This window comes from Salminus brasiliensis, chromosome 7, assembly GCF_030463535.1.
Source record: "Salminus brasiliensis chromosome 7, fSalBra1.hap2, whole genome shotgun sequence".
Lineage (NCBI taxonomy): Eukaryota > Metazoa > Chordata > Actinopteri > Characiformes > Bryconidae > Salminus > Salminus brasiliensis.
The window spans coordinates 3,090,628-3,113,890 of NC_132884.1; the positions used below are offsets into that span (position 1 = coordinate 3,090,628).

At 42.6% G+C, this 23,263-nt stretch overlaps 1 protein-coding gene across 1 annotated transcript; it reads left to right on the forward strand.

The window, feature by feature from the left end:
• Nucleotides 1-200: 200 nt before the first annotated feature.
• ppp1r12c (protein phosphatase 1, regulatory subunit 12C) lies at nt 201-22,229 on the forward strand. Its single transcript, XM_072683440.1, has 20 exons — nt 201-795; nt 3,499-3,673; nt 4,699-4,829; nt 5,476-5,594; nt 7,461-7,620; nt 8,888-9,032; nt 10,789-10,863; nt 11,578-11,657; nt 12,499-12,611; nt 13,190-13,257; nt 13,435-13,565; nt 14,164-14,251; nt 14,739-14,853; nt 16,886-16,998; nt 17,508-17,557; nt 17,676-17,727; nt 18,279-18,383; nt 19,252-19,302; nt 19,726-19,776; nt 20,537-22,229. The coding sequence occupies exons 1-20, from the start codon at nt 590-592 to the stop codon at nt 20,621-20,623; spliced, it is 2,115 nt and encodes a 704-aa protein (XP_072539541.1). The 5' UTR covers nt 201-589; the 3' UTR covers nt 20,624-22,229.
• Nucleotides 22,230-23,263: the final 1,034 nt, after the last annotated feature.

The following is a 23,263-nucleotide window of genomic DNA, read 5'->3' on the forward strand; positions in this document are numbered from 1 at the left end:
TATGTATTAATGTGATGTAGTATAAAATATAATTCGTTTTTTATAATATATCAAAATATATATAATTTTCAGATCAGGCGGTCAGGACACGCTACTAAAAGGTCCTAAGGGTGCAGAGTTGTCCGGGGAGCGCAGTGTGATGCACCGCTCGTCAAACGGTCAAATCTCGGAGCGCCCTCTAGCGCTCAAAGCGTGAAGTGTAGTTTTTTTATATTTTGACAAGCGGCGCTGAGCTAATGACAGAAGCGGAGTACTGGGGGCGACAGTGCTGTATTTATGTCTTTCCCTGCGCGGTCAAACCTCTGCCTTCTTGTTAAAGCGTCGTCGAGTCGGTGAACACGGCAGATGCTCAGGAAGCATCGGAGGTTTGGTCGGACTGGTTGTAGTTCGCGTCCAGCGCGCCAGCTAGCCTAGCCTAGCCTAGCCTAGCCTAGCCACCCCTCAAACTTCCTCCGAGGGCGTTTGAATAAGGAAGCAGCCTGTTAGCTTAGCCAGCCTCTGCTAGGCGCGTAAACACAGCTCGCCATGGAGGGTGTGTCCGAGTGAGCGCATATTTCTGCCCCAGATAAAGCTCCTTGGCTTGGGAGAAATGGGCGACGGAGCGAAGGCTCAGCGCCGGGAGCAGCTGAAGCGCTGGTCCGGCTCCTATACGGACAGAGAACCGGCGGTTCCGAGGAGGCGCTGGAGGGGCGAGGAAGAGGAGGAGGAGGGCGACGATGATGAAGGCGAGGCTGTTCTGGAGGGGAGATTTCGGGATGGAAACGGACCGGTCCGGGAGAAGAAAGCTAAGCGAAGGTTTTTAAACTGATCCGAATCTGTCTGAATCCGCTCGGCCTCGTTTTCGGTACCGACTCGGTTCACGGGCCTCGGCTCTTAGGCAGCACTAACGCCAGAGGTTGAGCAACCCGTGTCCCTCAGGCCAGGTGTCTAAAGCATCACCCCTCACCTGATTCAGTGAGATATCTCGGTTGGCTCGGTTGTCTCTGGCATGCAGAGGCTCCTCACTCAGCTCTTACAGCCTGGGCGAGCTCTGAACTGTGGGAGCCGACTCTTCCTGCCTGCAGCAGAATGACACACAACTGAATCATTATGTATTCATTATTATAATGTGACATAGCTAATATAAATAATCTTTGATGTACTAAGCCGGTGTTGTGAGATTTTGAGCCAGTGTCATGAGATACTTTGTCCTGTCTGGGAGATGTTGAGATACTAAGCCATTATCATGAGATACTGTGTCATTTCTGGGAGATGTTGAGATGCTGTAATGTTATTATGAGATATTAAAGCCATTATTGTGAGATACTAAGCAGTACATGGTGAGGTTCCAATCAAGCCAGTGTCATGAGATACTGTGTCATTTCTGGGAGATGTTGAGATGCTATAATGTTATTATGAGATATTAAATCTTCATTGTGAGATACTAAGCCAGTATTGTGAGATACTAAGCCAGTATTGTGAGATACTAAGCCAGTATTTTGAGATATTAAGCCAGTATTGTGAGATATTAAGCCAGTGTCATGAGATACTAAGTAATTTCTGGGAGATGTTGAGATACTAAGCCATTATCATGAGATACTAAGCCAGTATTTTGAGATATTAAGCCTGTGTCATGAGATACTGTGTCATTTCTGGGAGATGTTGAGATACTACGCCACTATTGTGAGATACTACGCCATTAGCATGAGATGATACGCGATTATTGTGAGATACTACGCCATTATTGTGAGATACTACGCCATTATTGTGAGATACTACGCCATTATTGTGAGATACTACGCCATTATTGTGAGATACTACGCCACTATTGTGAGATATTGTGCCGTTATTGTGAGATATTGTGCCGTTATTGTGAGATACTACGCCGTTATTGTGAGATACTACGCCATTAGCATGAGATGATACGCGATTATTGTGAGATATTGTGCCGTTATTGTGAGATACTACGCTGTTATTGTGAGATATTGTGCCGTTATTGTGAGATATTGTGCCATTATTGTGAGATACTACACCACTATTGTGAGATACTACGCCACTATTGTGAGATATTGTGCCATTATTGTGAGATACTACGCCACTATTGTGAGATATTGTGCCATTATTGTGAGATACTACACCACTATTGTGAGATACTACGCCGTTATTGTGAGATATTGTGCCGTTATTGTGAGATATTGTGCCGTTATTGTGAGATATTGTGCCGTTATTGTGAGATACTACGCCATTATTGTGAGATACTACGCCATTATTGTGAGATATTGTGCCGTTATTGTGAGATACTACGCCGTTATTGTGAGATATTGTGCCGTTATTGTGAGATACTACGCCAGTGTCATGAGGTACTATGTCATTTCTGGAACATGTAGAGCTGCTACGCTGTTGTCATGAGATATTAAATCTTTTTCGTGAGATTCTAAACCATGATCCTGAGATACAAAGCCATTTTTGTGGGCGACTAAACAACAAAGTCATTATTTTGAGAAAATAAGTAAAGGTGCTGCAGTTTTGCTGCACTGCTGGTAGAAATCATGAAGGAGAGAGAGAACACGGGTGGGTTTTTCCCATCTGTTGAGAGTGGGCTTTCATACTGAAAGATTGGAACCTCACCATGTACTGTCCTAAAATACATTTAGTGTGATGGGAAAACATCTAACAGTCCCAATTTGAATCCTCCCACATTTATTCATCAGGACCTTTGAAATAAATTTTTTCTAACCATGTGGTATAATTGATTTGGACCAAAGCAGATTTAGCTTGGTCAGATAGAGACATTAGTGCACTGGATGGGTCTGAGTTCTGGGTCCTGTTTAAAACCCGAGCGGGACGTTTCGAAATACTAAAAGAAGGGAATGGGGGCTCAGAACCGTGCAGAACGAGCCATGACAAGCTTGGAACTTAAGATAGAGCGGCCGGTGAGATAAAGAACAACAGACACTCCACATGGTTTCGCTTTGCTGCAGCGCCTGGCCAACATGAAGTGGAGAGAAACGCAGGGCTCAGGACTGCAAATGCACATTTTAAGATCACTAAGATACTAATTATTATTATCATGAGATGTTAAATCTTAATTGTGAGATATTAAGATGTCTCCGTCATTCCCACTCCGGGTGGTGAAGAACTGCTGCTGTGTAACGTTTCTTAACCCATAGAGTCATATTAGTGTCAAACCCTGTAGTATTACTCTACCGCCTCAGCCCACATGCTTCTACACCTTCAGATCAAGCTTCTGCATCTCTCAGCTTGTCCAGAAGTGCATGTGTACATCTGTCCACGAGGGGGCGCTCAAAGCGTGATTTTGTTATTACTGCAGTGATGGGAAAGTGAATTACACTGTAGGGGGAGCCCCGGAGCAGAAAACACCAGTTCTCGCATACTGCTGCTTTAATAGTGACGTTTCTAACCGCGGTTAGATGTTCAGGTGCAACGTCGTGTAGCAGGAGGCCCAGAAAACACTAATCGACCTCTGTTTGTGTGTGTGTGTGTGTGTTTGTGTATCAGGCGGCGTGTTCGCTTTGAGAGAACAGCGGAGTTCCTGGCGGTGTGCGCCAGCGGAGACACTGAGGAGGCAAAGGAGATGCTGAGGGAAGCCCGGGAGAAGAGCGGTGGAGAAGAGGCTTCAGAAGAGAATGTGGTCAACTGTGCCAACGCAGACGGAATCACAGCTTTGCACCAGGTGGACAGCACCATGTGTTGGTTTTGGTACACTGTATGTCCAAATGTTTGTGGACACCTCTTCTAATGAGTTTAGCATTCATCTACTTTAAGTTGCACCCATTGCTGACTCAGTAGATGTGCAAATGCACACACACACAGCTTGTTAAGTCCCTATAGAGAAGTACTGCCAATAGAATTGGACTCTCTGGAGCAGATCAACCGCAACCTATTGGCACCATGCTGCCTAATACCAGGCGTTGACTAGAGGGGCATAAAGCCCCCCAGCATTGAGCTGTGTTCTCTGGAGTGATGGGTGGTGCTCTATCCAATACGTTGGGGATGATGAGGTGGGGTGGTGATCATCCAACATCCTGACCTCCATCCTGACCAAACTAACATTCTTGTTGCTGAATGCAATCAAATCCTCACAGCAATGCTGCTCCAGAATCTGGTAGAAAGTCTTCTTCCCTGGACAGTAGAGACAGTTACTCCAACAAAAGCAGCATCAACATTTTTAATGTTCTTGATTTTGGAAGAAAGAAAAAAAAAAACATTGAATAAGCAGGTGTCCCAATACTTTTGTCCATGTAGTGTATCAAAAGCAGTCGGATATGTATCCTCTGAATGTGATCATTAAATGCAATGCAAAAAACACAGTTTGTGTGACACGTGTGTGTGTGTGTGTGTGTGTGTGTGTGTGTGTGTGTGTGTGTGTGTGAGAGAGAGAGAGAGAGAGAGAGAGAGAGAGAGAGAGAGAAAGTGAGAGAGAGAAAGTGAGAGAGACGTGCTGTTTGTACAGTGCAAGGTGGTGGGCTATAGGCCTCCGTTAGTCCTAAAGTTCCATAGCAAAACTAAAGACTTCATATACATGCCGTGACTGATCGACTGTATATGCTGGGGAACCGTATATATGCTGGGGAACCGTATATATGCTGGGGAACCGTATATATGCTGGGGAACCGTATATATGCTGGGGAACCGTATATATGCTGGGGAATCGTATATACGTCAGATAATTACCGGGATGTTTTGTGTGTCCCTCAGGCGTGCATCGATGGCAGCATGGAGGTGGTGTCCTTCCTGCTGTCTCAGGGCGCTAACGTGAACCAGGTGGACAGCGAGGGCTGGACCCCGCTACATGTGGCAGCTTCCTGCGGGAACATGGAGATTACTGAGTATGTTCTTCACTTCTCATGATCTAGAATGGAGTGTGTGAATAGATGTAGTGCCATCGAAGGTTTTGCTAAGACATTAATTTTTACATGTATACACTATATGGACAAAAGTATTGGGACACCTGCTCATGCTTTGTTCTTTTCCTGAAATCAACGTCTAAAAATAAATAAATAAATAAATAAAAGGTTGAAGTAACTGTCTCCACTGGGGGCAGAAGGCTTTCCACTAGATTTTTGGATCCTGTAGAAACATTGCTGTAAGGAGTTGATCACCACCCCACCTCATCCAGAACCCCCAACTCATCCCACTCACAGTTCTCCACTGCTCCACAGCTCAATGCTGGGGGGGCTTTATCATAGTGCCAGTGTTATCTGCTTCAGAGGGTCCTATTCTATTGGTAATACTTTACTACAGGAACTAGTCAAGCTGTGTGTGTGCATTTGCACATCTGTGTCAGCAATGGGTGTAACTTACAGTAACCGGATGCGTCCGTTGGATGAAGCCGTGTCCACAAACTTTTGGACGTATAGTATAGGTAGTAAATGTCGTATTTGGCTGCATGTGTATTTGTGTGACGTGTGTGTGTGTGTGTGTGTGTGTGTGTGTGTGTGTGTGTGTGTGTGTGTGTGTGTGTGTGTGTCTCAGATACTTGCTGCAGCAAGGCGCATCTCTGAGTTTGGTGAACTGTGATGGTGACGTACCGTTAGACATCGCTGAAGACGAGACCATGGAGGCACTACTGCAGCAACACACTCGGAAACAGGGTGAGTCACTGCTCAAGGAGGGAGAGAGATGGACAGAGAGAGAGAGAGAGAGAGAGAGAGAGAGAGAGAGAGAGACATAGAGGTCTATTATTCCCCTCAGTGAAGCGACTCCCACTCACGCTGTCCTGCAGGGGCATGAACGTCATGATGCGCTGCTGACACAACGGCCCAGCTGTCACAGAGCACTGCTCGGGTCACGTGCTGGTTAGTCAACTTGGGATGAAGAAAGACTGCAGTGGACGTTTTTACGTAACCGTTTACAACACCTAGATTTGCTCCCAAATACGTGCAGCCTTATCTAGCCTCAAGAAAGAGGCATATAACAAGAAAAGAGATGCAGAACGATATGAGAGGATGAAAAGGAAAAGCATTAGAATGTTAGAATAGAAATGTTTGTTGTTATTTTGGCTATTTTAATGAATATTTGCACTATTTTGGAGTCTTTTGTGGTTTGTAACTGTTACGATGTTTATTTTCTTATTTATATGATATATTGTAAGATAAGATAAGGACCTTTATTAGTCCCAGCTCCTTTATATGTCACAGCAGCAAAGGGCTAGGAAGACATTCAGATGCAAACGTAGATAAATTACCAATATATATACAATTAAATAATAGAAGAATAAAATATTATTTACAAATAATTGCAAATTAATTGCACATGTGGGAGGGACAGGGGGGGGGGTGAGAAAAATATTGCACATTGTATTGTTACACATACTAACATATACCAACACATACATATTGTAACACATACTAGATGCTTTTTACAGTAAAACAGAACTGGCTGTGTCCCAATTGCTGCCATGCACTAATATAGTATAGACTGTATACTAAACATAAAAACTTAGTTAGTATTTTACTAATTACTAAGTAGTACGCAATTGGGACACACCCAATTACTCACTTTTCAGTCTTAAAGCAGCATTATGTGAGTATTGGTATTTTTCTGGGCTCCGGGGCTCCCCCTACAATTGTGGAGTGTAATTAACTTTTTTTTAAGTCATGGTTTGAGCGCCCCCTCATGGACAGCTGTACACATACAGTTGTTGACAAGCTGAATTGAAAGAAGCATGAGGATTTTACACAAACGTGACTCGGGATACGCAGTTCTGGAGAGTGGTTCTCCTGCCGCTCCACCAAAGCTCCACCATAGTGCAGTAGCAGAGACGCCATCTTCTGTATTACAGTCCGTGTAGCATTGCTGCATAATGCTGCTTTAGGTCTTCTGTTCGTGTGAATACTATTAATAGTTCAGTAACTACATTACATAACACATACAGTACACTTGGGACACACAGAGGCCCTTATTTATGTATATATAATAATAATAATAATAAATAAAAAAATCTGCTTCTCTGGGCAGTAAGTGTTATGCCCTCAGTAAAACACTGATATTTAAATAAACACTAATAAAAGTGGTGGTGGTTCTCCATCACTGTGTTCATCATTAGAACATCTCCAAAGTTCTCCTCTCTCATGGAGTCTAGTATTATTTAGAGTTCTCCTCAGATCAACACCTGGTTTGGTTAGGTGGGGAATCAGGGCTTAATGATGGTAAATAAGATGAGCTGCTGCTGCTGCTGCTACTGCTGATGGAGTTGAACACATCCTCCACGCTGTGCTGGCTGGACTGGGGGGCGTCCAGGAGAAACCTGGAGGAACCGAGCTCTGTTCTTCAGACTAGCTCACAAGATCTTACCTACTTTCTGTCTTCAGAATGAGAAGCTCTTGCTCCTTTTTACTGGATTCATGTTTACCTGCATATGTTCTGATGAGATCTAGAGTCCCAGTACTACATATGTGTAGCACTCTTTTGACTCCCCTTTTTAAAACCTGTCCTGTAATTCTCTGTGTAATGTCCAGGTGTGGACCTGGAGGCAGCTAAGCGGTTGGAGGAGGAGCTTATTATGTGCGACGCTCGCAGTTGGCTCATTGACGGACTACCCGCTGACCTGTGCCACCCCAGGACCGGAGCCACTCCGCTACACGTTGCTGCCGCCAAGGGCTACCTGGAGGCCATCAAGTAATGCGGCTGAGAGAAAGCCAACTTGTTTAACTGTTAGGGGTGTTAAGATATTATCACAAAAACAAGCTGAATAAGCAGAAAACACAACAGAATCATGTGCATAGTAGTACATTATAGACAGTAAAAAATACACACTAGACTTTATTAGATTTATACATTTAAAAATGTAATTTTGGACAAATAAAATACATTTTATTAAATATTAATGTATTTTATTAAGCTGCCAGTTTTCTATTTTACCGCATCCATTAAATTGATACGTCACTTATGATTTGCACTAAGCTTTTGGGGAAAGCTTGCTGGCATGATCTCTAGTTTGGCAAGGCCTGCAGCATTCTTTCATCATTTCATCAAGTTATCCCTTAATTCAGCCTGGCTTATTCAGCTGCCATTAATCTATTAGATCTGTCTCTTGGGTGGGGTGCTCTCAGCACGGCCTAGGCAGCACGTGGTCGGACAGCTCTCTGATCTCTCTAAGAATAGCTGCTGTTTATTTCCTGTCTCCTGTGAGAGACTTCCTGTGGAAATGGCCACATTCCTCCAACCGTCCTTCTGCTGCTTTAGCTGACCCAGGATCAGTTTTCTGTCACATTGCATTGTGAGCTCAGCCTGGAAGCAAGGGAATTTGGCTGTTCTGAGAGCAGTGGGCTGAGGACGGGGGGTAAAAATGACTCGACCGGGGTCTTTTTCATTGGCGTAGGCAGATTATAGGCAGGGCTTGTTTGGAGAGGTGCATTACGTAATAGCTGATAGGCTCCTCAGTGTATAGAGCGCTAGCATGTTGTAGTGTAATGTTGCTATCATGGATACTATATAATGGATAATATAACTAATATATAAATTAATAAAAAATACTTTTTTAAATTTTATTTAATATATATATCTTTTTTTTTTTACCTTAGAACTGCAGTTTTTTTATTCATGCAGATATTATACATTTATTTACACATATTTATGTAGGATCCTGTAGTATTACTCTACCACCTCAATCCACATGCTTCTTTACCTTTCGATGCTGCTTCTGTGTCTCTGCTCTCTGTAGCTTGTCAACAAATGCATGTGAACAGCTGTCTATGAGGGAGTATGATATGTATTTATGTCTGTGGTGTGAAAGTTAAAGACACTCCCCAACTGTAGAGGCAGCCGAGGACAAAAAAAAGCCTAATTTTAGCCTAATGCTGCCTTAATGTACATTAGAATTAGCTATGTATGTTCGAAGGTCTTTCATTGGTTTAGTTGCTTCCCTCTTTGTTTCTATTGTCAGGTTGCTGTGTCAGTGCGGGCTGGACGTGTCCGCTAAAGACTGGGACGGCTGGACTCCGCTCCACGCTGCAGCACACTGGGGCCAGAGAGAGGCCTGCAACCTCCTTGCAGAGCAACTGTGTGACATGGAGGCCCGCAGCAATGGGGTGAGCGAGCGAGACTGGTCCGTTTATTCATGCAGTAGTGCAGTCTGTAAAGTCAGCTATGCATATGTGGTCCAGCAGCTTCAGGTAAAGTTCAGTGATGGACCTAAATAAAGAATTGAGGCTGTTTTGCGAGCAAATCGGAGGCCTGACCCAGTATTAGCATAGGGTTCCCACTTAAGTGCTTGGTAAGCGTATACAGTCTGTCTCCATAATTTGTGCCTTGAAATGTTATCGGCACCCTTGAAATATGAGGTATTTGGGATATTCTGAATGTAACTGCTTCTTACTAATGATTTGAATCCTGTGTTGTTGTGTGAAGCACTTGCATCATGTATCTGCAGCCAAATTGGGCTTATATCATTAGTAGCACATCAGTAGAACAGCATACAGGAGAGAGCAAGAGACACCTGAATGGAAAGGGAAAGGGAAAGAGAAATGGACACACTCCGATAGAGAGAAGTGAGATGGGGAATGAGGCATCTGAATAGTAGACCAAGAAAGAGAGGTATGTGGTAGTGTTCGGAGACAAAGACAGACAGAGAGAGGATTAAAAGACTGCACAGGCCAGTACAGTCGTCTGCAAGAGCACACAGTTTCTTCTCGGTCTGAAAGCAGCAGATATTAGTCAGCTCTGTGAAAGTAGGTTGAGTGGGCTTGGAGCACAGCACCTTGTGCAACTGAGCAGCAGCGGAGCGGATGTGTGTAGGTGCCCTACTGTGCCAAAGAGCTCACCACACTTAAGCTAATGCAGGCTACACTTGCAGACGCTCTCGCGCACACACACAGCGCCTCTTTGTGAGTAGTAACCACATGAGCGGGAACTGGGAGAGGGTTACATGTGCAATGACTGTGTAGCAAATACACAGTCCATTTGTGCTGAGATTTGTGTGTGTGTATATGTGAGAGAATATTATGACCACCCCTGGTTTGGAGTGAAGCCCAGTATATCGGCTCCACTGACCATATAGGAGCACTGTGTAGTTCTATAACTCCAGGCTGTAGCCCTGATATCTATTTCTTTGCATATTTAGTTAATCAATGGTCAGGACCTCACAGGACTGACCTCCACGAGCAGCTATTATTTGGTGGCTCATTCCCAGCACTGCAGTGACATGACCTGAGTCACATGGTGTTGGTGTGTTAGTAGTGTGTGCTGCGCTGGTGGTACGAGTGGATCAGACACAGCAGTGCTGCTGGACTGAGAATAGTCCACCAACCAGAAATACCCAGCCAACAGCGTCCCCTGAGCACTGATGAAGGGCAAGATGATGACCGGTACAGACACAAATAAAAATAATGGTCTCAAACCTGTTTTAATACAGATGGAGAGAAATGATGCTGATCTGCAATCAGTACCCCTGTCTGATTGACTCTCGAAGTATGAATGTGGCCTACTGACTATAACCTCTATGGGTATGTCACCGCATTAACTACCACAGGCCACTGTCAGGGTGCGGGACAGATTCTGTCAGGATGTGGGAGAGTTGACAGGGTCACGCCTGTGTCTGTTTATCTCCTGCCTATCTGTCATAGTGGTCTTGCGTTGCACGTAAATAGCCAGATGCACTCATTAAAGAATTCCCTTTCTACAGCAACGACACCGTGTGCAGTCAGTAAAAGTCTTGGAGTGGTTTTAATTGTCATGAGAGGCGTGTAAGTGACTGACTGTTGACTCCACATAGTCGTGGTGAATGGTGATATTTGCTGGTGGTAAATGTAATAACTCTAAATGTGTGTGTGTGTGTGTGTGTTGCAGGGTCAGACTCCATTTGATGTGGCTGATGAAAGTCTGGTGACCTTTCTGGAGGAGCTATCTCTTAGACAAGCTAATGTAAGACGACACACTGTCAACATAGACGCATGTCCATCTGCACAAATCTAAACCAATAGAAGCTATACCATAGGCCACAGAATACTGAGCATTAGAACACAGTAGTAGTGAGCGTTGTTATAAGGAAAATACACTGCATGGACAAAAATATTGGGACACCTGCTCATTATTTGTTTCTGGAAATCAAATTTAAAAAAATCTAGTCTACAATCCTGTGAGGGTCTGGTTGCATTAGTGAGGTCAGGATGTTGGAGAATGATCACCACCCCACCTCGTCATCCCCAACTCCCCAACTCATTCCAGAAGTATTGGATGGAGCACCACCATCCATCATTCCAAAGGACACAGTTCTCCCACTGCTCCACAGCAGTGCTCAATGCTGGGGGCTTTATACCCCTCTAGTCCACACCTGGTATTAGGCAGCATGGTGCCAGTAGGTTCAGTACTAGTATTAGTGCTTCTCTACAGGGACTAAACAAGCTATGTGTGTGTGTGTGCGCGCATTTGCACATCTGTGTCAGCATTAGGTGCAACCTAAAGTAGCTAAATGCTTTCATTAGAAGGGTTGTCCACAAATATTTGGACATGTAGTGTATGTGTTCAAGGAAAAAGGTCCTGCGAACCCATTACATTATACGATATAAGACTGAGGCTAGAAGTTATGATTGCAGATTCTTCTGTGTGTGGTGTGAGTACTTTGTGTTTGTTTTGCAGTGGCGGACTGAACAGGCCATCAACGATAAACAGAACGCACAGGCGGCCAGTAACGGCAACGCCGCAAACAAAAGGCGCAGGTTAGAAATCGGCCTCTGGCTGTATTTCCTGTTTGTGTTTGTCTTTTGTTACTTCTGCGCAGGTTCTGCTTCTTTACTGATGCTGCAACTCTTGTTTCTAACACCCCTTGAAAACTTTTGCGTTTTTGAACATATTTCAACATCTGGACATTTAGTCTTCATTAAACAGTATTAAGAGACAGAGGTAATATAACTAAACACACAAGACATCATTTATAAAATGTAAATAATTAGAAATAATTAATTAGGATACCCTATCCCTGAATAGCTGGTGTTATCCCCCTTTGAAATGACCTCAGTTAGATCAGTCTCTAACATCGACGGGGAAAAAGATTTTCCTACTCCTCCATGCAGAATTCCTGCAGCTGTGGGATGGTTCAGGGATTTTCTTGCAAATCCACCCCACAGCATCTCAGTAGGATTAGATTCAGGCTTTGACTTTGCCATTCCTGAACTACTCTAAACCAATAGAAAAGGTATACCATGGGCAACAGAGGTCACACATTAGGAGTGAAAAGTATTACAAGGAAAATGCACTCTATGGACAAAAGTATTGGGACATCTGCTCATTCATTGTTTCTTCTGAATTCAAGGGTATTAAAAAGAATTCATTACCTCCATCTCTCAATGTTGTTTGAATGAAGATCACATGTCCTGATGTTTACATATGTTAAAGTAAAAGATTTTCATGCGGTGTCATGATGTTATTATTTTTTTAACATCACTGTATGTGAATAAACCATTACAGTATATTATCTGTCTCTCTCTCTCTCTCTCTCTCTCTCTCTCTCTCTCTGTCTCTGTCTCTGTCTCTGTCTCTGTCTCTCCCTCTTCCTCTCAGGAGTTCGGTGTGTAGGATGAGCAGCCGAGATAAGATTAGTGTACAGGATCAGTCAAAGGAAAGAGGGGTCTCTGGAGGGCTGGAGCTGAGCGAGGAGAAAGAAAGCAGTCCTGGTAAAGCTCTCTCGACCAGGCAGTTTTACATAAGTGCACCATTAGTGCCTATAATATATATATATATATATATATATATATATATATATATATATATATATATATATATATATATATATAAAAATGTAAATAAATAAATTTTTTTATGTAAATATATATATATATATATATATATATATATATATATATATAAATGTAAATAAATAAATTTTTTTATGTAAATATATATATATATATATATATATATATATATATATATATATATATATATATATTTTTTTTTTTTTTTTTTTTTTTTTATGTAGACCTTTGCCATTGTCAGTGGTCAGTGTCTCTCTTATGTAGAGCCATGTGTCCCACCTCCCGTCCTGTAATTTCACATAGAATACACAGTTTAGAGATGGCTCTTTAAATTCAGATCAATTCCTTTATCAGTTGGACCCTCAATGATATCTCCGTACTGTCTAATACACTCGTACAACAAGATGCTACAAATGATTATGTAATGCCACAGAAGAGCCACTTTTGGTTCTGCAACAGTCTATAATATCGTCTCTCTCTCTCTGTCTTTGTTGTAGAAGGTTCCACAATATCGAGTCCAGACACGGAAAGCATCACTACCTCCACAGTCAGCCCAGCTGACAAGGTCAGATGCCTAATTTGCTGTATGATGTGTCAAACTGTGTACAGAAACATGTATTTCCTGTTAATACATGCTGCTACAGCGTCTTGTGCAACTATGTGCAACTGTGTGTGTGTGTGTGTGTGTGTGTGTGTGTGTGTGTGTGTGTGTGTGTGTGTGTGTGTGTGTGTGTGTGTCCAGACTCCTGAAGAGAAAGAAGCAGAGGAAAAAGAGCAAGAGCGAGAGAGCCGTACTGCACGCGTTCCTCCCACCCTGCAGAGACTCGACTCGGCCGGGGAAAGCCCCAGCAGCGCCTCCGGTGACGGCAAAAAGTAAGATCACCCACCCCCTCCACTCACTACCTAGTTTAATGTGGGCCATTATGCCAGGAAGTCAACCTGAGTGGGTCTGGAACATCTTGGCCCTATAAACAGACCTGCAGCAGGATGTGGTCATCTTTTTAAATCAATATTGTACCATAGAGGTTCCTCAACCTCACATGCATACCTGGAAACAATCAATATCATCTGCATACACTGTTCAAATGAAATAAAATAAAATGGAAAGGGAAGAAAATTCAGCAGATCTGAGGTCAGCATGGCTCCAGAATGTCCTTGACTGGACAAGTTTTGTGTTTTTTAGATTTGGTGGATGTTTAAAATACACAAAAAATGTAGGATGTACAGCCCCGTAGACCCGTTAAGATTAGTACATCATAGACACTTTATAGCAGTGGTGATCACCTAGCCCCCCCTCCTTAGTGACCAAAGCCTTTATAGTGTTAGTATAAGTGTACAGTATACAGTAGTAGTCTCATCTCTCTCTCTCTCTCTCTCTCTCTCTCTCTCTCTCTCTCGCTCTCTCTCTCTCTCTCGCTCTCTCTCGCTCTCTCTCTTTTTCTTTCTTTCTTTCTTTCTTTCTTTCACCCAGGTTCCAGGCTCCAGTTAGAGATGAGGAGTCAGAGTCTCAGAGGAAAGCTCGCTCTCGCCTCATGCGTCAGTCACGTCGCTCCACTCAGGTGAACACCTCTCATATCGTCTCGCAAAAAAAAACAAAAACAAAAAAAAACTTAAATCTCAATTTTTGCCATTTTTTAATCTGCTGGTTGTTCTTTACATTGTGTCAACCAATAGAAACGCTCCGAGAAGACTTTTTACATTGACTTCCATTAGAAAGGTTTCCCTTTTCCTGTAAAGTTACGGTTTCTGAAATACAACCTCCGTCATACGGTCTGGCAGCCCTGGATTAGTCTGCAGTATATTTGCAAGGGTTGATTATTTTACTCTTAGGCATGTGTTTGTTTGTTTGTTTGTTTGTTTGTTTGTTTGTTTGTTCCCCTCCTCCTCGTGTTTTCAGATGCTTTTAGCTGTAAACTTCATTCACATGCTCTGCAGTTCTTGTTTGCTATAAAGGAGCATAGATTCTTGTTTGTTAAACATCGGTTTAAATTTGCTACGTATTACTGATTAGTACTGATGCCTTTTTTATGCTGTTTTGATTAACAGGGTGTGACCTTGACAGACCTGAAGGAGGCAGAGCGAAGCATTAGCAAGAACACTGAGCCTCAACGCAGTCTTCAGCCTGTGAGCCCTGTTGTCACGATAACGCCAGCAGAGAGAGGTAATCAGATTTACAAATCAAATCAAACTACAAACATGCACATCTTCAACTGAAAACATGTTTCTGGGCCAAGAGTGCACAGTTTAGTATTTTCCCTGCTTTGCCACACCTGAGCTGTGTGGGTTATATATAAAAAATAGCTTAATCCATTTCAAATTCCTACTTATTTTAATCCACCAATAATAAATGAATTACTCCAGTGTAGGGATGTCCCGATCTAGTCCAGCGACTCTGGATTAGGGCAGATCCAGGCATTTTTAATGGATATTTAATGCTTTTAGGTCTCTGCTACAGCAAACCTAAGGATTGGAAGTGGATCAGAGTGTTATGTAGTGCCCTCTAGGCACCATTAATAGACATGATCCTCAGCTGCTTGGTTTTTTTCTAAAATTACCCCAGACAGAGTTAATCTGTGACATTATTTTAGTAAGGGAAACAAACAGAACAGAACAGAGCAGAATGTTAGCAGCCAAAATAAAAGATAAGTTTGGTTCTAATGCTAACTCTCCATTCCACCTTAAATAGTGCCGCAGTTAGTGTGTACCTTTCAACAGCAGAGCATCACTGCTGCATTATTTAAGGTGGATCAGAGAGTTCGGGAAAGGGGGAAAAAACGTTATTTTAGCGTTAGCTCGGAGCCTGGTTGTAAACGTAACGCAGCAACAGCATCCGGCTCCCTTTATCCATTATCTCCACGTTCTTCCCATTTCGTCTTTTCTCGGGAATTACACCTGTTTAGAAACCAAAAATGTGGTGGAAATGCTCTAATGTTCTACCAGTGAGAGAACGTGGGGCATTCAGAACCGGGGAGAAGATGCTAATGCTAATGCTAATTCTCACACACTAACTGATTAGACTGCAGAGCTGTAAAGGAGCTGGGAGCTGAAGGGTCAGACTGGACTGTAAGATATTAAACACTGCAGTTTAAAATAAAATTAAAATGAAAATTTTGTTCCAAACAAAGCAAATCAGTTTAGAATTTAGTCTGACTAAATTAAAACTGTTGAGGTGGTGAATTATTTATAGAAACGCAAAGATCGGATCAGTATCAGATAGTCAGCATTAAGAGACTCGGATTGGATCGAGAGGGGTGAAAAACCTTGAGATATCCCTACTCCAGTGTATTTATGTGCAAACTAGCTCATAGTAAAGCAGCCGAGGCCATTCTGCTGTAGGAGCTGCACTGTCTGATGCATGTGCAGACAGCTTCAGCACTAGAAACTGTGGCTTAGCACTTAAATAGAACAGCTGCTATTTTTGGGTGCTGTGTCTTGCAACCTGAAACTGAAACAAGCTGCAGTTTTTCTTTGTTGTGCAGTAATCACAATAATTATGGTCAGTCTTAGCAGGGTAGTGTGTAAAAGCAACATCCATCCAAACATTTAGCATGCACTCAGAGAAATCCAATAGCATCTACGTAAGTGTTTACCGTATGTTCAATGCACTGATGCCCTAATGTTTATGTATGCACTTTTACCTTATGAGTGATTTCCTGAGCTTCCAGTATTGAGCATAGCATTTAGTACTGAATGCACTGTTAAGTGCTGGGCGTATCTTTAATACCTACACTACATGTCAAAAAGTTTGTGGACACCCCTTTTAATGGATGCATTTAGCTGCTTTTAGTTTTCCCTCATTGCTGACACGGATATGCAAATGCACTCACACACATACACAGCTTATCTAGACTAGAGGGGTATAAAGCTCCCCAACATTGAGCTGTGGAGCAGTGGAAGAACTGTGTTCTCTGGAATGATGATGGTTCTCCATTCAATCAGTACTTTTGGGATGAGGTGGAGTGGTGATCATCCAACATCCTGACCTCACTATTGCTTTTGTCACTGAATGCAATCAAATGCTCACAACAATGCTCCAACAAAATCCAGTAGAAAGTCTTCCTCCCTGGACAGTAGAGAGAAGTTACTTCAACAGAGGCCGGATAAACTCTTTCTTTTTTTGAATTCCCTTGATTTTGGAATAAATTGTGGATGAACAGGTGTCTCAATACTTTTGTCCATATCTTTCTTTGCAGATACAGAGCCTGTGAAGCTGTCTGGCTCAGAGGGGGACGCCAAACTGGCTGTGAGGGATCGGCGCAGAGCGAGAAAAGAGAGGCGATCAACTGGCATCGCTTCGTTAGGAGAGGTGAGAGAAACACACGCAGTCTACTCCAGATGCAGTCAGTAAGCCATGACATGTTCGGTATCTGACATTTTATTGTTCCGTTTAAAACCGGAGATGCTAGGCTAACGGTGCTAACAAACACTGGACTTAGACTGTTACCAACCACCAATCTCTGTAAATGCACAGTCAGCCTGATGTGCAAAGTGGCTGCCACACCATTAAGCTTTGCACGGAAATGTGTGTGTGTGTGTGTGTGTGTGTATATATATATATATATATATATATATATATATATATATATATCCTGCCTGCTGAGCCTGGCGTGGCAGTGACCGAGATGCTAATCTTCCAATTACAAATCAGTGGAGCATCAGCATGATTTTTAAAGGTTATTTTAAGGTGAAATTCTACATAATGATGCTTTAAACATCGAGTAGATCATCTAGAGTAGTGTCTCCGTCTCACATGTTCTGAATTTAATATCAGATCTAGAAATGGCTTTGAATGACTTCTGCTTGTTTTCTTTTCAGACTGAGGACCTGGTTGTGAATGTTCCTGCACAGGGAGACGGCACCGCAAGGTTTGTGTCTTTATGTATTTTTGTGGTTCTGTGGCAAATATTCTAATATTAAACATTCAGAACTGTTAATGTGATCCGTACTGACTCTGCTGTGTTGTCTTCCCTGTCATTTCTGTAGTAATCCTCAGCCAGAAGATGCAAAACTGTCATTATCACTGGATTTTAGAAAGGTATGACTAGCCAAAAGAATGAACCTCTTAAAAATCAAACCTAACACACTGTCCGTCATTAAAGTCATTAGAATCTGACCATAGAACAGGGTTGTTTCTCATCCCTGGTCCTGGAGGCACCCTACCCTGCACATTTCAGTGCTTTACCTGCTCCCAACACACCAGATGTTGCAATTGCAATGAGTCCACTAAAATGTGCAGGGTAGGGTGCCTCCAGGACCAGAGAAGAGTCACTGTGCTGCATTTCTGCACTAGTCCTAATAAAACTGTATAAAAGAAGCTCCTGCTGCCTTTACTGTTGGAGGCACAGCGATAGTTTCTGAGCAGACCTGCTCATTATTGATCAGTTTCATCAGAGTAACAATAAAAAGTGACCTCTGTACACTCAACATTCCTGGATCTGAATTTGTGATGCAAACTTTGAAAAGTCATGTTTTTAATAGAGATGAGGAGCTGTATGAGAATTAGCCTCTTTTTTGTCTCACTCCTGTGCTCTCTTTTATCTGTCCTCTCGCTCTCTCTTTGTCCTCTGTGTGTCTCTCTCTCTGCAGTTGTATGTGGACGTGCTGAAGGAGAACGCAACGCTGAAGGAGAAGCTCCAGGAGACACAGTTGCAGCTCAGTGAGAGCAAGGTGGAACTGGAGCGGCTCAGACAGGTAACACTGTGTGTGTGTGTGTGTGTGTGTGTGTGTGTGAGGAGAGAGTCTGCCGATGGGAGGGTTTGGGGAAGTTGTAAATATGTAAGGTCTGAAATGCAGAACTTGCTGCTTGTCATTGTCTGCTTTATACAGTCCAAACGTTCATACCTTCATCATTTCTCTGTAAATTTGTGGACACCCCTTCTAATGAAGGCATTCAGCTACTTTGTGGCACCTATTGCTGACAAAGACACAGAAATGCTCACACACACACAGCTTGTCTAGTCCCAGTAGAGAAGTACTGCCAATAGAATACTACTCTCTGGAGCAGATAAACAACATGACCCTATTGGCACCATGCTGCCAAATGCCGGGCGTGGGCTAGAGGGGTATAAAGCCCCCCAGCAGCATTGAGGAGCTGTGGAGCAGTGGAAGAACGGTGTTCTCTGGAATGATAGATGGTTCTCCATTTAATCTGTACGTTTGGGGTGAGGTGGAGTGGTGATCACCCAACATCCTGACCTCACTAACTCTTTTGCCTCTGAATGCAATCAAATCCTCACAGCAATGCTCCAACAAAATCTAGTAGAAAGCCTTCTTCCCTGGTCAGTAGAGACAGTTACTCCAACAAAAGCAGGAGAAACTCTTTTTAATTCCCCTTGATTTCAAAAGAAACTATGAATACTGTCCCAATACTTTTGTCAATTAAGTGTATGTGATGTGAAATGTTTATTATATAATTTATTATTCATTAATTGATGATATTGCATTTTTGTTTTGTTTCATTCAGCTAAGTGAGAATGTACAGCTGGGAACAGCAGAACAGTGTTAGTGTTTACCCTCATAACATCTGCATGTCTGTCTGTCTCTCTCTCCCTGCACTCAGAATCAGGAAAATGGCTGTGAGCGACCTGCCCTGCTGGAACTGGAGAGATTTGTGAGTGTTTTTGTTCTCGTATGTCTGACACCCACTGTTCCTATCTGACAGTGCGTCCTCCTTCTCTTTGTGCCACGCATGCGGTTTAAACCAGCTCGACTCAGTGGTCAGCCGTCAACTCTCTCACACTCACACATCTCTCTCTGTCTCTGTCTTTCACTTTTCCTCTGGTAAGAGAATTCATGCAAGCTTTCACTGATGCAGTCTGTCATTACCTCAGCTGGGAGCCCAGCTATTTATAATCACACCAGTCAGATCAGGGACCAGTTCACATGCCAATAAATACAGGACATGGAAATCAAAGAAGCAGCATGACCCTGGTCAGATCTCTAGAGATGCTATGGTCATACACTGGGGTGGTTTACTAGAGGAGCGCTAGTGTAGCGTGTATAATGCTTGCTCATGTCTTTGTGTGCGCCACAGGAGAAGAAAGCACTTCAGAGGAAAGCATCCGAGCTGGAGGACGAGCTTAAGGTAATCTGTGTTTGTAGAGCTGCTGATCTTCACACCAAGCTGTTCTAGAAATCCGCCTGTTCAGCCTACAGCAGCTTACTCACAATTAACAGCAGCTATTGTAGACTATTGCATTGTGGAAATCTATCTATCTATCTATCTATCTATCTATCTATCTATTTATTTATTTATTTATTTATTTATTATTTTGGTGCTTAATGATCTGATGATCTTAAGCCTTTAGTCTGTAATCACTTGCCCAGGGACTACAGATGAAAATGAGCTTATTAGCTTATTATTAACTCTAGCACATTTACATTGATGTGGAAATTGAAATGTTGGTTATTGTGCATTGTCCCAAATCAATCAATCAATTAATCAGGCTCATGTAAACAGACATGCTCAGGTGTTGCAAGTTCACTCTGTGTGGATCCCAGGACAGCATATCTGAATATCTGAACCTCCCTCTCCCACCATTACTTAATCACAGTCACAGATATATATTAAAAACAATGAATGAGCAGGCGTCCAAATACTTTTATTTATTTATAGAGCATTGCTGTAAGGATTTAATCGCATTCAGTGACCAGCATTAATGAGGTCCGTCTCATCCCAAAAGTATTGGATTGAGCTCCAACCATCCTTCCAGAGAACACAGTCCTCCACAGCTCAATGCTGGGGGGCTTTATACCCCTTTAGCCCTCTAGCTTAATCCACAGGAGGTCTCTCTCTCTCTCTCTCACTCCTCATTCCCGATGTTTCCCTCTCTTTATCTCTGCAGATTCTTGTTGATCTACGCGCCGACAACCAGAGGCTGAAAGACGAGAACGCTGCGCTCATCCGCGTCATCAGCAAGCTCTCCAGATGAGCCCCTATACCCCTGTGTGCCACTGTCGTCCCAAAACCACTAGGTGGCAGCACTGGTCCCCTCTCTGCCCATCTCTGCCCAGAATAAACTGGAATGATGCATTTCTCTTTCCTGCACAGCCATAACACACAGCACCTGTGTGTGTGTGTGTGTGTGTGTGTTTATGTATGTATGTGAGTGTGTGTGTGTGAGTCTGGGTCTGGCCTTTCTCACCCTTGGGTGGATTATAAACTGCTGATGCACATTTTAATGGTGAAGCCCAAACATCAAAGCTAGACTCAGCGTAACCAGGGTTCAACAAGCTTCACCTCCATTGTGCACAACTGTTAGGAAATTGGAAACTCCATAGGGTCTAGTTTTGTCGAGTCTAGGACCCGTAAAGCTGCAGTTCTAGTAGAGCTGTTGTAGATCTTTCAGTGCTTTTGTGCAAACTCTAGCTGCATGTAGTTTAGCAAACCCGAAATCTCGACCCAGCTCTGCTGTACTTCTCAAACCTCAACCTGGCGCAGGATCGTAGACGTCGAGTCTAGTTTGGCTAATTCTAAGGCGAGAAGTACATACTTGAAGTACGGTGGGACGGAGAGGAACTTGCAGGGTGCTTTTTTTTTCTGTATATTTAAATCTGATTAATTCTTTCTCGTGCACTGTGCTTGATTTAGTTTTTTTTTTTAATAATTATTATTATTTTACCTTGTAGTTTAACACGAAACTAAGCCAGTACAAGGTTAACCCTTTCCGTTTGTTTCGTTTATTTTCTTTGTTTTTTACTTTGCTTGTAAGCCAGCCGTGGGTTCTTCGCTGTTTAACCGGTAGTTTCTGCTCCGACAGTGCAGAGAAAGCACATCAGGTGTTTTTCAGCTTCAAGGGCATGACCTAAAGAAGTGCTTGTATCGTCACACACCACAGAGAAGAAAACGTGCCAAAACCTGAACCTCCACCCACTCCTGTGCATCCAGCTCGCTGGTTGGCGGCACGCCGGGACGGACGAGGGATGTTTTTCCTCTCTATTTCTCTCTCTCTCTCTCTCTCTCTTTTTCTTTCTCTCAGGACAAGCCTAGATCAACACTGTACTCGAGCAGACTGCTACTGTATGTCGGACCAAACAGGCATTTGCATTGTTGCTGTTTCTCAGTGAGCGAGTATTTATGAGTGTAAGTGTATTACATGGCCTGTGCCAATGGTGGTGTTTATTCATATAGGTTTTGTTTTTGTTTGTTTTTTTTAAGAGGAGGAACAGAACGTTTATACTGTGAGTCCTGCTCTCAAAGGAACAGGCACTTTATAAGGTCAAAGCTTTTGAAAGTTTACCACTTTTTTTTTTTTTGTTTCGCTTCTGATTTTATTGATTGTTTTTAATTTGTAAGCCAATGCATGCCAAAATTGTATTTTGACAAAAAAATATGTGCCTTTCTACATATCTATTTTAATATTTCTATGTTGCTTGGTTGAAAAGTACTGGGCTGGCTGGCCCACTAGCGCTATAACAAGACTCTTCTAACACTCCACCATCCTCCAAACCCACCCCCACTGGCTCTGCCATCGTTCGATAAGAGGACGTTTTTGAAACAACCAATAAAAACTCAGTAAATAAAACAGTTCAGTACCAGAGCTTTGTCCAGCCTGCTTTTTGTCTTCGAACTCTTCTAGCTTTTCATCAAGGTTGTGGTGGGCCTAGAGTCTCCCTGGAATCATTGGGCACAAGGCAGGCATGTACAGGGTACGAGGCCATTGCACAGATTCATTCAAGTGTAGGGGCCAGTCCATCTACCATGCGGTTGATGAAAGATGGACTCACTTATGAACCCAGACCCATGGAGCAATGTGGCTTACACACACACTACCTGCTGCACCACCATGCCACCCAACTCGCACTTTAATGAATACTAAATAGTACATTTACAAGAAGTTAATATCAGGGCATTTTCTGGGAGCAGAGGATTCTGAGCATAATCATCAAATAAGAAATATTACTTTCCATAAGGAATACAGATTTTATGCAGCTTTTCATTGTAATTTTATGTTCGTTTTAAATTGTGCTTTACAATCAAATATGACTCGTTACATAATTACCTTAAATACTATAATAAAAATAAATGTTAATTATAATGTGTAATAAAGAGATAATTAATTACAGATAAGAAAACATGTTTTCTGCCCCCTGGTGGATTATCCGTGCACTGCATGCACCAGAAAAATACACCTAGTTTTTAGCTACGTCTCTGAATGACCTGAGTAAAGTTACAAGGGCATCTCAGACTATTCTTGATGTAGATAATATAATACCAAAAATTAAAAAATATACCATTCATTTATTTATTTATTTATTTTATATAATTGGTCAGGAGGTGAAATAAACACTTTAGCTGTTTGGCAATTCTTTGATGGTTCAAGCTTTAAATTTGAGCATTTCCCCACTGTGGGACTAATAAAGGATTATCTTAGCTTATCTTAATGGAATAAAAATAAAAATGTTTTTAGTGAAGTTATTAGTTTTTAGGAGGTCTTCATTCACAGGTTGGCTGTGTGCTGGATAAAGAATGGAGCATTCTGGCGACTCCTGCTGGCGAGCAGTGGCATTACAACTCGCTTGTTTTTGGGTAACCATGGCAACTGGCCCCCTCCCTCGCAGACTAAGCGAAA